The 19,411-nt window shown below is 32.0% G+C and overlaps 1 protein-coding gene across 12 annotated transcripts in view; it reads left to right on the plus strand.

The window, feature by feature from the left end:
* The window catches only part of PCLO (piccolo presynaptic cytomatrix protein), a 419,413-nt gene that overhangs the window by 257,311 nt on the left and 142,691 nt on the right, over positions 1 to 19,411 (plus strand). For all 12 annotated transcript variants that reach the window (XR_013524043.1, XR_013524044.1, XR_013524045.1 and 9 more), the window contains exon 9: positions 2,080 to 2,170. Coding sequence is in view for 9 of the 12 variants with exons in the window: in XM_035253964.3 (XP_035109855.3) it covers positions 2,080 to 2,170 (91 nt within the window). In the remaining 3 variants the exon portion in view is untranslated. The remainder of the gene's footprint in view (positions 1 to 2,079; positions 2,171 to 19,411) is intronic.

Here is a 19,411-nt window from a genome sequence, read left to right on the forward strand (position 1 = left end):
CAGTGTAGACAGTCTCTGAGACTATAGGAGATTGTATGAGGTGCTCTGAAAGCAATATTCAATAAAATTAAGGTGTTTGACATTCCTTCTGCTATAAATTTAAAGGTAATAGTGGCTATCTGATAAAACTAATGAAAAAATTAGGAAGCCTGATGATGACTCTTCTAAGCTGTGTGATAGATGCACTATGAGATTACATCAAAGTCTCTCCAGTCAGAAAACTGGAAAGAATACTAAGGCAAAATTGTGTTTTCTTAGTTTATTTTTGACGAGTGGTATAAATAACTTTTTGGAATTACTATTAATACCTGAGATTAGGAAAGAGTGAAATAAAGTAACATCCACCAATTTTACTGAATTATCTGCAGTACCAAAGCAAAGTTCAGTTACACCTAATAGTTGCAAAATTTTCAATGCACACGATTTTATTTTTAGTAAAAAATAAAGATTTTTAAATGCAGATTGGGAAAAGGAAAGAGGAAAATAAGGAAAGTAGGAGAAAAGGCTGAGGGGAGGGCAAAGTAACAGAAATGAAAGAGTGAGAGGCAAACAGAGAGATGGGAGAAGAGTGAACAGCAGGCAAGAGAGGGAAAAAGAAGAAAGATAAGCACTTATTTACAAGTATGAATAAGGTTTTCAATGGTCTACAAAGTTAGTGTTAGTATGAATTATCTGAATTGACTTATAATTACTCTAATATTTTTACAGTTTAGTACACCGTACTTTTGGTTTTCTCTGCAGGAATCCTGGACTTAACAGGATTCCACTGTTGTTTAGGGAGTATTTTATGTTCATATAAGGCCTGCTTAAGCATATTCTTTCCTAAAGAGAATAAAAGCTACAGGCTAAAATTTTAGCTTTAGTTCTTTTAATACCTATTTTTTTTTTTTTTTTTTAGTGTCCAGAATTCTAGCAATTTTATAGCTGGAAATGCTAGGACACATTAAGGTCACAAGAGTTTTCTAAGGAATATTTCTTCACAAAATATATGCCTCTTCACTTCTAAATTCTGTTTTATCTTTTGGGGATGCACTTCTTAAACATATTCTAAAATAGGTAATATGAAATCTTTACCTATATTAAACTTTATTTTGGTTGTAATTTAAGCCAAAAATTTTCCAATGAAAATACATACAAAATTCCATACAATAAAATTCTGTTAATGTAGATAAGAGTAAATGTTTTCCAATTTCATCTTTCATTATTTTATAAATCTCTTTTGAAAGCAAAGTTTTATGAAACATAAAGCACAAGTTTGCATTTGCTAATTTACTTTTGTTTCAGAAACTTCATTTCACCAGGTGGAAACACAGGTAATGTAGTCTATAATATTCTCATATTGGAGTCTCAATAATGAGAACTGAAATCACAGATTTGCAACAGTAGCTTTAAGTGTTAACTTCTTCTGCCCTAAGGTATGTCTCTATGACATAACACCATCAACAATGCAAGCTTTGAATGTTAAAAAGTATTAAAATGAACAAAGCCTTTATTTGTTTTTATAGAATTAGTTTCTGTATCTAGTATACAGTGAAACTTCTACTACATGTGCTCAGCAGAAGTACAGTGCCACAATAAATCAAGCAACATAAACAAAGCAGTCCTGATTATGGTGGCAGAGATGTCAAAGTAGGGAGATCTTTTCTGTTTTTTCTCCCTCGGCACCACTTAACTGCTGAAAATTAAAAATGTTTTTCCATTTCTAGGCTGTCTAAAGCAAAATCAGCAGCTGGCAATTTTCCATATACATTCTCTATCCAAGGACATCAATATTGACTGCATACTACTGTAGTAACAAATGTTCTTCAGAACCTATTGCATGCACTTATCAGTTTTCCAATCCAACAAATCAGTTTGCAAGAGCAATTGGTTATAAATGCAACAACCATAAGAACTCAGAACCAATAATATCATCATATAGTGTTAGCGTAAGATGCTTAAATTGCCATCATGTTGGAATCTCCTACTGTTTCCATTGATTTAATCAATGTGCTTTGAAATGAATGATTCTAATTATATATATTGCACTTTAAATGTCTTTAATGTTGGTTTTTTTACCTTATCACATGTATGTCTTAGATTATACAGATGAATGGGAAAAGTATGCACTACATCTTTCCTCATGCAAGGATAAAAATAACAAGAGACTTAAAGGATCACACAGTTTCAGGTAAAGCAAATCACAAATCTTTTTTATTCTGTCACATTGACATATGTACTGACATTTGGATTTCAGTTTTTATGACTCGTGAAATTTTGGAAAACATCACTTTTTATGTCAAAAATTGCGTGTTGAGAAATGTAAAAAAATAAGCAGGATATATATTTGAACATAAAAGACATTGATGACATGATCATTAATATGAGGAGGTACTAAATGGTACATATTTGCATCATTCTTTTCATTTACTATATGTTTTAATGCACATGGTATTATAATGCTACGCAGGTGTTGCTATATGAAGAAATATGGTCACTGGTTGTAGGAATATAAGACATTCTTACACAGAAAATTAAAAATTTGTCTTGAATTCTTCCAAGGATTAAGTTCCCCTATCCTACTCAACTTGAACACTGTCAATTTATGTTGATGTTTTGTTTGTGTTCCTTTATAAGCCAAAGGTAATGGTGGACTTTTTAATTTGAAATAATTAAATTATTTTCTGGATTTTCAGAAAATAATACAGACATTTCTTTGCCCACTCTTTGCCCACCATTATTAATATTAACTTCTAATCCCAATAAAGTGATCAAACTCAGAAAACTAGCATTGATATAATACTATTAAAACATTATAAGCCTTATACAAATTTTGAGTTTCTTCGCTAACCCACCTTTTTTTTTTTTTTCTGGTTCAGGATCCCACATTAATTGTTTGACTCCTGCATCTCTTTCAGTCTGATAGGTGTTCAGTCTTCTTTGCCTTTCATAACCTGGAAGCTCTTTGAAAGCTAAATGAAATTTTTATATTACAATTAAATAGTCCATATTTAAGTCAGTGAGATGAAATATAAATTTTTCCAACTTAATGAAATTTCAAAAAATGAATATTACCTATATTTTTGATCAAGTATGTTCTTTGAATTTCATGGACAATGTGCATCAGTAGAAAATATTCAAATATATATATATAAATACACAAATTTATGTATTATATATGTATAGGCAGTATATCTAACATGGTATATTTACTGTTTTTGTTTTTAAAGCACTGATTCACAAACAGGGTATTTCTTTTTTTTTTTTTTTTTTTAATTTTTTATTGGATTATAGGTTTTGGGGTACATGAGCAGAGCATGCAAGACAGTTGCGTAGGTACACACATGGCAGTGTGCTTTGCTTTTCTTCTCCCCTTCACCCACATTTGGTATTTCTCCCCAGGCTATCCCTCCCCACCTCCCCCTCCCACTGGCCCTCCCCTTTTCCCCCCAATAGACCCCAGTGTTTAGTGCTCCCCTTTCTGTGTCCATGTGTTCTCATTTTTCATCACCCACCTATGAGTGAGAATATGCAGTGTTTCATTTTCTGTTCTTGTGTCAGTTTGCTGAGGATGATGTTTTCCAGATTCATCCATGTCCCTACAAACGACACGAACTCATCATTTCTGATTGCTGCATAATATTCCATGGTGTATATGTGCCACATTTTTCCAATCCAGTCTATCATCAATGGGCATTTGGGTTGATTCCAGGTCTTTGCTATTGTAAACAGTGCTGCAATGAACATTCGTGTACATGTGTCCTTATAGTAGAACGATTTATAGTCTTTTGGATATATACCCAGTAATGGGATTGCTGGGTCAAATGGAATTTCTATTTCTAAGGCCTTGAGGAATCGCCACACTGTCTTCCACAATGGTTGAACTAATCTACACTCCCACCAACAGTGTAAAAGTGTTCCTTTTTCTCCACATCCTCTCCAGCATCTGTTGTCTCCAGATTTTTTAATGATCGCCATTCTAACTGGCGTGAGATGGTATCTCAATGTGGTTTTGATTTGCATCTCTCTGATGACCAGTGACGATGAGCATTTTTTCATATGATTGTTGGCCTCATATATGTCTGAACAGATACTTTACGAAAGAAAACAGGGTATTTCTTTAGTGTAATTCCTATTGTTCCTTGCAGATTTTAGACAGTGGATCATGTGGACATGGAACAGGTTTTGTTTTGAGCAATTTTCTTGTTTATTTTCATAGAAAATGAATTTATTGGGAGTCAAATGTTGTTTTCCTTTTAAGAGTAGGTCATTTTTCTCCTGAGACAGATAATTCAACCTTTCATAGTTCTATTGCCGTTCAAACAGTATTTTAAGTACTGAAAAAAATTCCAGGTGAATCTTAAAATCCAAGAGCTCCTTTGTAGAAGTAATTACTTGCTAAAAACGATTTCAGTTTCCTCTAGCTCATAAAGCAAAACACCACCATATTCTCTAACACTGCCAAAATTATTTTTTCATGATGTCCAATGGGAATCTTCAAATCATTTTTTCCTAAATTATCAGAACCTATGCCAATGTGCCTATTTTCTATTTATTATTATAGAAATACTGTTTTATTTCTATAATACATTATTTTATGCTGTATTAAGAATTATCCCTTCGACCTTATTATTTATCTTTCTAACTCTATACTTATTCTTTTACTATAACTAGAAACAAGTTTTAAAACATAGTAATAAATGTTATCTCTTTAGTAAATATTCCAGTCTCCAAAGTACATTTGATTTCTTTTGTATATAGATTTCACAAAAAGAAGGCTATTGTTTTGGACAATAAATTTTCTAGCAATGTACTACATCTTTTCTCTGAATGCCCCTTTTTCTTTTGGTATCTACCTAAAATAATACTAAAAATGGTTACCTTGTTATTGTTACCCTGTATTGATCACTATTGAATATATTTTCCATGTGTCCTTAGGAAAAATAATCCCATACTAAATTAAGTGTTTTAAAACAATCTGCCTTGTATATTCTACTTCCACTTTAAATTTTTGTGAATACATCTACATATGAGGCTAGGACCAAAAATTACAATCTTTGATAGTATCTAAAAATTTTAAGCCAATGCCAGGGAAACAATGACAGAGAACATTTACACCCCTGGCTAGTTCCTATGTCATTTTCTACTCAACCAAAAGCCTAGTTTGATTGACTAAATATTTGGCAATATTAAGGATTTATTGATAGCTATACTTTCATCTATATGTTAATGATTTAATTGAGTATATTTTTTAAATTGACAGATAAAATGATATGTATTTATCATATACATCATGTTTTGAAATATATATATACAAGTATATATGTTTCATGAAACAGTGATAACTACATGAGATAATGCTTGTGTTAACGAGTGTTATTACAATAACTTTCTTAGCATTGTTCTAAAATACAATGTATTATTAACTATAGTCACCATTGAATGCATATTTTGGAAATGCACACTAAAATATTTACAGATTAAATGACATCATGTCTGAAATTTGCTTCAAAATTAGCTAAGTGTAGAGAATAGGGAAGATGTAGATGAAATAAAATTGAACATAATTTGTCAATTGTTAGAGTTCAGAGATTAACCGTATTGGATTTTATTGTAGTATCATATTACATTTATATATATATATAAATTTTCCATAATAAAATTATATAATTACTGTTTGTTTTTCATGTTCACAGTAAAACAGCAGTATCCAAAATCTTCATCAATAGTGAAAAATCTAACAAAATTAATAATTTAGCTGTCTTTGTGAGATAAGACAAAGATTTAAGCAAGGAGGTAGTGAAGAATAAAATGTAGTGTACCTGTTCTTTGGAATAAACTAATGGAAAATGGCCATTAGTGAATTTTCATTTTGGTTACATAAACCCATTGATAGTAAAACTACTACAAATGCTTTGTAATATTTTAATGGACAGTTCTAGCTTTATAAATAGTTTATAAAAGTTATATAAAACAAGCCTGCCTCATAAATAAAAAAAATTTTTATTTAATGAAACAAAAATAATTTCAAAATAGGAGACAGAAATAATGTTTCATTTTTTTTTTGTATTGTTTTTACCATTCTCCTGTGTGGTTCTCAAAATAATGTCATTGGGACCCTCGTGATCTCAAAAATTCTTTCAGGGAGTCCACAAAGTCAAGACTATTTTAATAGTAATGCAAAGGCAGAATTTGCCTTTTTCATTCTCATCCTCTTAAGAATCCACAGTAGAGTTTTTCAGAGGTTATTTAATGTGTGACTTCACAAGAGATTTGACACAGAAGTAGCTGTAAAAATTCAGCTGACTTCTATTAAGTCCAAATTAAGCCAATTTATAAAAATTTAAAATAGCATTCTCCTCATGAATTCTGCTTATAAAATACTTTTAATAAAATATTATTTATTTTAACATGGAATGAGTTTGTTATTTTAAATGTATTAATAAATATTTTAAATTCTCAACTTTAACTTATAATACAGGAAATATACATAGCTGTAACATATATAAAGAAAAACTCCTTGAAATACTCAGTAATATTAAAGAGTATATGTTTTCCCAAACCAAAAGCTTGAAAGCCACTGCTGCAAAGATATCTGCGGGCCAGGTGTGGTAGTTCACACTTGTAATCCCAGCACTTTGGGAGGCCAAGATGGGCAGATCACGAGGTCAGGAAATTGAGACCATCCTGACCAACATGGTGAAACCCTGTCTCTACTAAAAATACAAAAAAATTTGCTGGGTGTGGTGATGCATGCCTATAATCCCAGATACTTAGAAGGCTGAGGCACAAGAATCACTTGAATATGGGAAGCGGAGGTTGCAGTGAGCCAAGATTGCACCACTGCACTCCAGCCTGGTGACAGAGCGAGACTTAGTCTCAAAAAAAATAAAGGTATCTGCAGTTAATTTTTTTTTCAAAAAGTAAATATACTGGTTTTCTCCTTATTAAAAAAATATATACAGCATTTTTTAATAAGGAGAAAAAAGTATAGTTATAGATTTAAAAATATATATATTACTCATAGTAGATGCATTTTTAAATGTTTACTCATTGATGCTCATTTATTTATCATCCATGGTATGACTTACATTTTGTTAGGTGCTAGATTAATAGAGTGAACACAACAAAGACCCAGATTTTTAATGTCCTCATAATTTAGTAGGAGGACCTGAAATGTAAGTAATTATTACCGAGACAACAGTTAAGGAATTTATTGTTCATACCCATACCTATGTATGTATGTGTATACACACACAGCTAGCTATACAGGTGCACCATGATTTATAATTTTGTAATGTATCAGAGAGAAAGACAGGCATATAATCTTCTATTAAATAGTTCATAATTTTTAGAAAATATATATTTTAACTTTTAATCTATAAACTTCAAAGATATAGGTGTTTATCAGCAACTGTATAATGGTTTTGAAAGTACTCAGCAAACACAAGGCAAAAGAGTGGAGAGAATAAGGAATACTTTTTGAAATTATAAATACCTGTGTTGAAATTCAGCTCTAACTTTTGAGAATAAGTTTGTTCATCTGTAAATAAAATGAACTCCATATATCTCATAATTGTTGGTGAACCTATCACAAAGTGTTGTACTTACCGTATGCTCACCAAATGTTATTTCCTCTTCTCTTAAAGAGAAATGAACAGGAAAAAAAGAACAATGTGATTCTCAAAAAATTAGTCTCGTATTTTTCTTATTTAAAACTCCATCTTGTGGCTCCAGAAACACAGCTGTTTGAAACAAGCCAAAGAAATCTTTTTATTTAAAAAAAAAAAAGGCATTTGCTATGTACAGTTTCATAATGGACTGGCTGGCTACATCTGCAAGGCTAGAAAGACTAATTAGCAATTATAATAGTGAAGAACACTAAAAATGTTCTTAAGTTTGAAAAGATAGCATTGTCTTCTTAGGAAATAGTGGCTCATTTTCTGTTCTGCATTAGTCATCATCTTTATGAGTTTTTAGAAACAGATAAATTATAACAGATCTCATTGGATTCATAAATTGAATCATTCAACATACAGTTTTGGTGTCTGGTTTCTTTCATTTACTAGTTTTTTAGATTAGTCTATGTTGTAGCATGTGCCGGTGGTTTTCTCCTTTTTATTGCTAAATATGTTCCACTGTTAAAAAAAAAAGTCAACATTTGTTTTTTCTGTGAGATTTTCCCTATATTTAAAAAAAATATTTGCATACAATTTTAGTATAGATGTTCAATATGTAATTTTTGTTGGGTAGTTTACTAGACACAAAATTTCTGGGTTGTATGGTAAGTAAGTTTCTGTCTAACTATTTAAGAAACTGCCAAATAGTCAAGGTGAGTGTGTCATTTTGCATTCTTGCCAGCAATGTTTCCTGATGTAGTTCGCTTTGTTAAGTAATTGTTCATTGATATTCATGAGGGATATCGTTCTGTAAATTTGTTTTCTTGTGATATCTGAGAAACTGCGTAATACTGACCATGTAGAATGTGTTGGGAAGTGTTCCTGGCTCTATTTTTCTATAAGACTTTGTGAAGAATTAGTACTAGTATTATTTATTTTTTGAATATTTGCTAGAATCCACCAATGAAATCACCTCACCTAAGCTTTCTTTTATAGTAAGACATCAAGTTACTAATTCAATGCCTTTATTTGTTATAATACTATATAAATGTATTATTCTTGAATCAATTTTGGTAATTTGGGTCTTTCTAAAATGTATTTATTTCACCTATGTTTTATAATTATTGTCAGGAATGTATTCATAATACTTTATCCTTTTCATTTAGGTCACAGTGAAGCCCTTTTTTATTCCTAATATTTATTATTGTGTCTTCAATTTTTTCTTAGTAAACCTAGTTGAAGATTTGTCCATTTTGCCAGTCTTTCTAAAGACCCAACTTTTGCTGTTATTGTTTTTTCTCTATTATTTTTTTGTGTTCTATTTTATCAATTTCTGATCTAAGTATCATCTATTTATTTTCCTTTATCTATTTCATTGTTGGTTCTCTTTTTTCTCCTAGATTCTTAAGGTGAAAATTGAGGCTATTAGTTAGAGAGCTTTCTTGATTTCTCACATAGACATTTAAAACTACATATTTTCCTTTAAGGACTGCATTATTGCATTTCATGCATTTTTTTTCATTTTTATTCAGTTCAAAAGATTTCTTAATTCCCTTGTAATTTCTTCTTGTTTATTTAGAAATATGTTTTTTATGTTCCCTAATGTTTGGGGATTTCTCCGATCTTTCTGTTCTTATTCTTTAGTTTCATTGTAGTTGGAAAACCTATTTGTTGTAATTTAATGATTTTGACTTCATTAAGATTTGCAAAGCTTTGTTGATAAATTTTGTATATAAAATGGAGAGATTATTCAAAGCACAAGCAATTTTTGAGTCTGCTAGTTTCCAAATATAACTGTGATTTTACTTTCCACTGAAACTTCTCTCATCTGTGCTGCACATCTGTGTAACCTTCTTTTGGCTAGATTTGTGTGACTACTTTGGGCTCTCCCTGGTTTCTGCCAAACATGCATTCAGCCTCCATTTACCCAGGGATATATTAAGAGCTTATTAAATCTATTTATGGATGTCCCAGTTCCCAGTCTCCCAGTTTAATCCCCAAATAATTTGCAAGTCTGCCACTTGTTTCATCCCCTCCAGCAGTAAGGCATCTGGTTTTCATACCCTGCCCTGTCCGATAGAACTATCATGACAACTGAGCTGGGAAGCCCCAGCCAAGCACAACCAAGATTTCCACTTGATATGATTGGGCTGTGTCCCCACCCAAATCCCATCTTGAATTCCCACATGTTGTGGGAGGCACTTGGTGAGAGGTAATTGAGTCATGGGCATGAGTTTTTCTCATACTGTTCTCATGGTGAATAAGTCTCATGAGATCTGATGGTTTTATAAGGAGGAATTTCCCTGCACAAGCTCTCTCTTTGCTTTCTGCCATCCACATAAGATGTGGCTTGCTCCTCTTTGCCTTCCACCATGATTGTGAGACTTTCCCAGCCATGTAAAACTATAAGTCCATTATAAACCTCGTTCTTTTGTAAATTGCCCAGTCGTGGGTATGTCTTTATCAGCAGTGTGAAAACAAACTAATACACCAATGTTCTTACTTGAAGATCAGTAGTTTCTCACGAACAAATACTGCTCAGTTTGTTGTAAACTTTTGTTTAATTTCCAGAATACTGAAATAGTTTGTTGTTTTTCAAAGTTTTATCCAGCTATACAATTCATTGGTTAGGAGAAGATCTTCTTTTTACTTTGTAATCTTTCTATTTAATTATAATTTTGGCAGCTTTTTAAAATTGTACTTTAGGTTCTGGGGTACATGTGCAGATCCTGCAGGATTGTTGCATAGGTACATACATGGCAAGGTGGTTTGCTTTGGCAGCTTTTTATAATGTATTTCCTGAGATAGTAATAAAAGTACCATATTTCTCTGAAATTATTTAGTCGTTCTCAAAATTGTTTTGATTGGACAATCTTTTAATACATAAATATTTAAAGTACTACATGTAAAACACAAATAATGAATGAAATTTGTTTTGGCATAAGATTCCTATAAATGATGGTTTCTAAATATTCTATTGTAATATTGATTTTATGTGTATGAAAAAGAAAGTTGCAGGCCTGTTATACCTCTTTCTAATATACCAGCCAGAATTACTCATCTGACAATGTAATGACAATTCTAGGTAATTGAATCAGACTGAAAGAAACAACATTTTCTGAGAGATCTCAGAAATCTGAGGAAAATAGTTCAGATATTTTATCAATATTTCATAAATGAGTAATATTTTATCAATATCTGCCAATTGCATCAGCATTTTATCAGTATTTCATAAATGAGATATTTTGTCAATATTTCATAGATGAGAAACATTACGTTTCTGATGAAGATTGTGACATTCTTAGAATCCTAAAGAAAGTTGCTGATTAGCCATGACTAAACTCACAGACTGTGTCCTAATCCTGTTATAGAATTCTTACCTCTCCTTGCCTTCACTGTTACTAAGTGGTAAAGTTTTTCTCCCTAAAATTTTAAAAATATGAGCAGAAGTGAGTAAGAACAGCTTTAAAAAAAATAGCTAGCCAGACATTCCATTTTCTATTCTTCATCAATGGAATTTCCAACACTGAAAATATATGAAAACATTGAGTTGATTATATATTCATTTTGCAGGGGAGGTACATGCATGCATACATGAACAGAAACACAGCAATAAGCCCTCTGTCATATATAGGAGAATATTTTTAATTGAATTTACTACATTTATAATAATGATCTCATTTGCATAAAATTATTGGTTCCACTATACAACCAAATAAATTCTATATACAAAAAATCCAAATAAAATAGTGATAATCATAAATATTTAGGGGACATAAAATATAAAAATAAATATATTGTTTTCTTTGTACTTACAGATTTTCTATTTTCTTCTGAAATAACTTGAAAGTATAACTCTAAATACAAATATTCTCTTTTTCCTAATTTATAAGTGTCTGTAATGAAAATCCACAAACCTAAAATAGACATTATTCAGATATTTATATTCAGAGTCTAGATGGAATGTGGTAAGAATAGTTCTATATATCCTATGATAGTTATCAAAGATATAATATTGTGATCAGCAGATTAGTTTTAAAAAAACCAACTACAACAAAATTCTCATTGTTCTAACTTAATAAAAATTAAAAATACTAAAAACACAATTTTCCACCTTCTGTAACTGTTAAAACTATTTAGATAATTTGAACTAACAGGAAGAATAGTCATAATAAATAAAGGACTATCTCCCACTATTAACAAATAGATATTAATATTGAATATGGACTCAGCCTTGTGCTAGATAGGAAGTAGGTATAGAAAAAAATCTGGTAAACTTACAAAATACTTGAAGTGGAACTAAGGTACATTAAACAACTATATATTGAAAGTTAAAATGTGTCACAAACTATGTGTACATATATTTACATGTGCAATTTTTTGCACTGCTTCTCTTTGTCCAAAGAATTTTACCAATGGAATATAGAGAACACATCTTTCCCCATTTTCTCATGAATATTTTTGTTATTCCATTTTCCTTTAGCTAGAGATTTCAAAGGCAAATGCCCATCTAGCTTTCAGCTTATAATAGCCAGATGGATAAACACATGTATTATTCTCAACCTTCTTCCTGTATGTTTCCATATAAATCTATGTGTTTCCATATGTATATATATATAATAATATAATCTGTAAAGTATTTCCTGTAAAATATGGTAGTGATAAAAATCATAAAGCTAAAAATAGAAGCCATAATATTAAAATTTATATTGTTTACTTCTTGTCATTTTTATACATATGTGCACACACACTAAAAGTTGAAAGTACAATGTAGTATAGTTCACATGCATATCTTTAATATGGCATAAATTACCCAGTAAAGACATTTTCTTGTCACATCAAAAGCTCTTCACAAATTTAAATATAAAGACTTCTTTTATTATATTGTGTAGATGTTTAATTATTTACTTCAACCATTTTCTAATTGATTGGCATTTATGTCATCTCCCTCTTTTCATTATTATAAACAATGCTGCAATGAAAAAATGCTGCCTTAATGTTTATTATTCCCTTGGAATGTATTTACAAAAGTAAAATTAGTGAGTAAAAGGAAAAGAATATTTTGAATGTTCCTTAAACGTCTTCTCAAATTTCTTATCAGTAAAGTTCTGCTACTTTGCATTCCGAAACTAAGAAATGGTTTTTCATTCATTTTTTTATTGTGGAAATATTAAGTGATATAATTTTCAGGAAATGATATTGTAACTTAGTTCAGAAGCCAAATTTTATATCATGTTGCTCTAAGTATTATTCCTTTGATTAATTATCAGGTTGATATTTTGTCCTATATTTAATAATATAATTGCCTTCTAGTCATCCTGGTGGTGAGGGAGAGACTCCTGGATGTTCTGGGATTGTGGTGAGGGCTGAACACACTGCACTTGACACTGGACAGATGACATCAACAAGATGTGGCTTACTGGTCACATACGCTCAAAGTTTGGGGGAACAGGACCCCACACATGACACAGGGCCACATGGACTTTGTACTGGGTAACCGGGAACAACCAGAGGCTGTGCAAGGCTGGGATTTTAGTATCAAAAGGTTGGAGTGCCCCTGGGTCCTACAGGAAGACATGGTTTGCTCCACTGAATAGCTCCTCAGACTGGCAGGATATAGGAACCCCTGACCCCTTGATAAAGAGGATTGTTTGGCGAGGGGACCTGATCCATCAGAGCAGAGTGGGGAGGGAAACTTGTGATTTGGCCTTTCTGATTTTACCAGAAAATTAGGCATCATGTAATATTGAGTCTTAATTCTAAGCTTTAGATCACAGTTAGCGCTGTTTCTTTCCTTTCAGTGACTTACCTAGTTAATATTGGAGTACAGTAGATTATGTTTTTATTTTTATTCATTCATTTATTTATTTTGCTGCAACACCAAATATATAAAAAGGGACCAGGGTATATAAAAAGCTAGGGCCATAATATGTTGGGCCCAATAGACAAAGAAAGTCTAAATTCAAGTTGATAGGGAAGATTGGCCTCTTGAAATCATTAAAAACATAGTTGCTTTTATGAGTTCTTTAAAAAAAATTGTTTGCTTCAAAGTTTATTCTGAAGGAAGCTTAATCGTAATGAATGAATGAAATACACAAAAGTTGAAATAAATTGGTTGGATCACCTTTTCTTGAGAGTATACTGCTGTTCTCAAATGTGGTATGTTAAAGAGGTATTGAGGCAAATATGGTGAGCTACTCCATGTGATTTAGGTAAGTTATGGCTAATAGTCACTTAATATTTTTCCAATGTCAATTATATGAACATTTTATGAGAAAATTAATTTTTTTTAGAACAGCCAACTCTTAAATTAGAAAGAGTCAAAACAATCTCTACTGCTTCTTGTGGAATACCAAAAGAAAGTAAAACTGTCACCTTCAGGACAAGTGTGTTCCATCCTAACTGTGGGAACATCCATGGGATTAAACAGATCCTACAAAATGCATCTTAACACTGAAGTTTCTCCTTTCTCATATAAGATGGCTCTTTCTATTTTATTATTCTAACAGTGAAATTACACAGTATTCACTTTTTTTTTTTTTTTTTTTTTTTGAGACAGAGTCTCACTCTGTCACCCAGGCTGGAGTGCAGTGGCATGATCTCAGCTCACCGCAACCTCTGCCACCCAGGTTCAAGCAATTCTCCTGCCTCAGCCTCCCAAGTAGCTGGGACTACAGGTGCCTGCCACTGTACCCAGCTAATTTTTGTAGTTTTTAGTAGAGAGGAGGTTTTACCGTCTTGAACTGATCTTGTGATTAACCTGCCTCAGCCTCCTAAAGTGTTCACTTTTTCATTGTAAGGCTTATTTGGGAATATATTGAGCATCAGGTTATGGAAATAAAGTTCAGATTTAATCTCTTCTGAAATTACAATTTCTTCCTGGTAAATTCTGGTGAAAATGTGGATTTATTTACTCAGTAACAAAGGAAGTTTTTATTTCCAGGATGAGTTCCACAGAAACATTATTAGCTTGTATATTGTGTTCCTGCTAAGGAAATGACATTACAGGCTTTGCTTCCAGCTGGAGGTAGCTTAGCACATTTTCTTGTGCACTCTTCATAAAATGAAATTAAAAGAATGAATAATTGATTCCATGAGAGTGAAGACATTCACAGTATTCAAGGGTAGGGGGTTGATGGTAATATTAATGTGAAACATAGCCATATAAATGTAGAATGTACATGAACTGGCAGTAGAAAAATAAGCAAGGAGAAATGGGATTCAATAAAGGAGTAAGGATTTATATTGATTTTCTAGAATATTTTCTTGACAATTAGAGTGATGAGCAAAGGTAGAAAGAACAAGGATGTGAACGTCAAGAGAAAAACAGTGAGTTCTGATATGAGCTTTTTTGTATGCTGGAAAACCTATGGCAAGTTTCTAACCTTCCTTGGCAGTCTCAGCTGCTTTGTCCTAAAAATGGTATGAATAGTACCTACTCAAAATGTTGTGGAGGTAATTAAAAAAAGGCCATGCAAAAAAGCAACGGGATAGTGTCAGACACATAGGAGAAACTTTGCAAGTGTTATTTTATATTTCCTTCCATCCCTGAAGATGGCATTGAAGAGACTGAGAAAAATCAAATATATTAAACATAAAATAATATTGACACAAACAACAAAAATCAAATAAAATCCATCTGTTCAAAGTCATGTGTTTGGAGATGTTTTGACAAAAGATAATAAATACTACATAATAGAAAATTAAAGGAAAATAAATAAAAGCAGCTCACTTTTTGCATAAAGCATAATTTCAGTGGGTTGTTTGGATATTCTTAGCCCAGTATTAACACCATGAAATATATTTTTGTCTATTCCAGATAGTAGTAATTATTTTAATAGAGTATTGAAAATAACCAAAAATAACTGTACTAAATAACTAATGAAAAAATAGCTCCTGATATATATATAGGAAAGTAGAGGCTGTTAAATTATATGGAGATTATATGGAATACCTCCTTCACCAAAAGCAAATTGATTTTGATGAAAATCCATTTTGCCTGTAGTATAAAAATAATCTAGACATCTGGATTTTATTTGTATGCCTAAAATCACTAAGCAAATTTAGAACTTTTCTCTCTAAATCAGTTTTCAACTCCCTTCAAAATAGTGGTTATTATAATAATTATTACATAATCAGGCATATATGGTACTTTGTTCTATATAGATATGCATACCAAGATATATAAATATTAATCCAATTGCTTATTAATTTAACAGGTATATACGCAGTTCAATATTCGGATTATAATGCTAAAGATGTAATATTAAAAGTTGTAATAATCTCATCCTTATAATGTGTGAAAAAGATAGATTTAAACTTACATTAAAATGTATGCAGTAATAGAAAAATGGAAATTATACTGACAAAATAAATATGATGTTTTCTAACTAAACCATGCAGTATGACTTGGGAGCTGCCTAAGCCAAAAGCATCTCCTCTCCTTCATCTTGACTGACAATGCTGGCTTCCAATGCCTTTTTTCGTATCTTAGTAGTTTCTCTTTTATTATTTGCTTACAACTTCTTTCATCACTCTTCTTTAAAACTGAATGGGGAAAGGAGGGACTGTAGTGTGCTGCTCTCTAACCTCTACCTTCTGATTCCAAACCAGGTGAACTTTCATGAAGCAGACAGGAGACTCGCTGCCAAGTCACTTGTTTGGAGAAAGACTGCGTGTTTCACCCTAGCTTTCTCTTATACTAAGTGTTGCCTGGAGTGCTTACCTCTCAAAGCTTCATTTTACTCACATGCAAAATACAGGGCTTTCAGGGTCCCCCCCCCCACCATATTTGCTCCTTTATTTTAAAATCCAATGACATAATGTAATTTTCAAGGCATTTTCTAAGTATAGAACACAATATGCATATATTATTTTACCCAGCCTATTTTCTCTTCATTCCTACCCTCTGTCACTGCTCAATCATTGTTATAACTACTATAAACACAAATCTGTTGCATGTTTTGCTACCAAAATAATATTGTGTGCCTGACATATTTCTGAATATGATTTTCATCCTTGTATTTTCTATCACTACATAACAAATTTAGTGAGTTAAAACAACTCATATTCATTGTCTTATCATTTTCATGGGTCAGTAATCTAGGTGTGACTTAACTGGGTTCCCTGGTCATGAACTTAAAAGCTATAATCTATGTTAGTTGTGCTGTATTCCTTTCTGGAGCTTGGGAGACCTCTTCCAAACTCATGTGATTGTTGGTAGCATTCAGTTTCTTGTAAGATGTGGAACTGAATTTCCCCATACTCTTGCTGTCAGCCAGGGCCCAGTGAGCCTCAAATGGCCTCTCTCAGTTTATTGCCATGAGGTCCTCTAACACATGGCAGCTTGCTTCTTGAAGGCCAGGAGGAAATCTCCCACTCTAGCCTGTTAAGATGGAATCTAACATAAAATAATTATGGTAGTGGCTATCCATCACCTTTGCCAGATCTTACCGATTAGAAGCAAGTCACAAGTCCTGCCTTCATTCAAAGGGAAGGGATTTACCAGGAATTGGCTCATTGGAAATTATGATAGAGTATTTTTGCCACAATCCCATATTAAGTCAAGAAATCCAAAAAAGACACTATATTTAATTTTGAATTAGAATGGTATTTTTCTTCCTACTTACATTTTATATAAGGAAAACTGACATTTATTTTGTCAAACACATCATAGCTTTACACTAATATACGTTTATACCATTTTATTTCCAGCATCATTGTAGAGTTTCATAATTGTCTCCCCCCCCAAAAAAAAAACCAATTTTCTTTAGCACACATAGTGAATGACCTCACCCCCGCCCCCATGTTCTGGCCTGCCTTCAATTTAGTATCAAGGCCAAACCTAAAAACTGACCCTATTTTCCAATTTTGTGACATCCAGTTTCATATCAAACAATCATTTTGTTTTGCACCCTAAGTACTCCTAAGCGAAATAAATTTCCTTTCCATTGCCTTTTATAGGAGTATCCAGCAAACCCTTCAGATTTATTCTTTAAGCTTCTAATTTTGCAGTTGTCTTATATAACCTAAAATGAAGAAAAAAAGAGTCATTACATGAATGAAGAATGCATTTGTGAATGCAGTAGTCCTGACAAATTTTCTTGGTAGGAATTATTCCAAGTACATAAGGAGGAGAAAATCCTATATGCTTTGAGTGAAATAACTGTAATAGCACATGCATCATCTGTTCTTTGAGAAGAGTGTTCCACAAAGCCAGAATACCAGTGTCCTTTGTTGTGTGTTTTTTTTACTTGTCTTCCTTATTTCCCATGCCAAGGGTCATTTGAGTCATATAGCAGGCCATCTTGGGCTCAACTCATGTAGTATAGTGTGAACATGGACAGGCTTTTGTACATTCTTTGAACTATACATAACATTTTAATATTAATATTATTTACATTATGTTGGAAAAGAGTTGTGAATGGAAATATGAGATAAATTGTTTTCTTCAAATTGTTTGTGTACATAAAGGATATACATTTAAAACTAGAAATAGGCCAGGCATGGTGACTCATGCCTGCAATCTCAGCATTTTCAGAGGCCAAGGTGGGCAGATCACTTAAGGTCAGGAGTTTGAGACCAGCCTGGCCAACATCTCAATACCCCCTCTCTAACAAAAATACAAAAAATTAGATGGGCATGGTGGCAGCAGCTTGTAATCCCAGCTACTAGGGAGGCTGAGGTGGAGAATCACTTGAACCTGTAGGTAGAGTTTGCAGTGGGCCAAGAAAACACAACTGTACTCTAGCCTGGGGAACAGAGCAAGATTCCATATCAAAATAAAATTTAAAAATAAAACTAGAAACAAAAGGATGCTGAACAGCAGTTTTCATACCTGGGCAATTGGCTGGATAAGAAAAAGCTAATAGGAGTAAGTGAATTTATAATTTCACTCAGGATTAAAGTTGGATTAAACTTGGCATGAGTGTGTTGTTTCCATCTTGATGTTACTGAAAACCATGAGATATGGTTTGTTATTAAGGTGATTGATATTCATTGTTGTGTTGTGTTTATAGGAATGTTTTTAAAATAATGTCCAATAATTAGATAAATAGTGAAAATTCTTTAGGTCTTCATGTTTGAGAATTAATGAACAAACTTACATTTGATAAGACAAAAAGGGAAATCACTGAGTTTTTAATATAATTCCATTTACTTTTTAAACTCTTTTATGTATAATTTATAACAGAACAAAGTAAGTGAAAAAAATATGAAATTAAATTCTCACAGCCTTACAAGTATAAGTTATATGTAAACTACATAAAATAAATTTAATTGAACTACCTTTGGGGACTTTTCTATTATTCTTGGTACTTTATAGGCATTATTATTTATATAGATAATCTGTCTTCTTTAGCTCAACTAATGACATGACTGAACTATGCAATATATTTTTTATGTTGGGATAACCTTATTATAAAAAATCAACACATTTGGTATTTCTCGCCTGGCAATCCCTCCCCAACCCCTATAGACCCCAGTGTTTAGTACTCCCCTCTCTGTGTCCATGTGTTCTCATTTTTCATCACCCGCCTATGAGTGAGAATATGTGGTGCAATAAAAAGAAAAATAAATAAATAAATAAATAAAATAAAAAAAATCAACACAAATGATTTAAACTATTCATAAGATGCAGTATATTCACTAATACTAATTTTGCTTTCCCTCAATGCTTAGATATAGCATATGAAGTATTGAAATAAAACAAGTATTTTAATTTTGTCCAAATATAATGTTCTAATTACAACCTTATAATATTAAAATATCTTAATATTGAAAATAAAAACATTTTTGTGATACTTTAAAATACC

This window comes from Callithrix jacchus, chromosome 11 (assembly GCF_049354715.1).
Source record: "Callithrix jacchus isolate 240 chromosome 11, calJac240_pri, whole genome shotgun sequence".
Classification (NCBI taxonomy): Eukaryota; Metazoa; Chordata; class Mammalia; order Primates; family Cebidae; genus Callithrix; species Callithrix jacchus.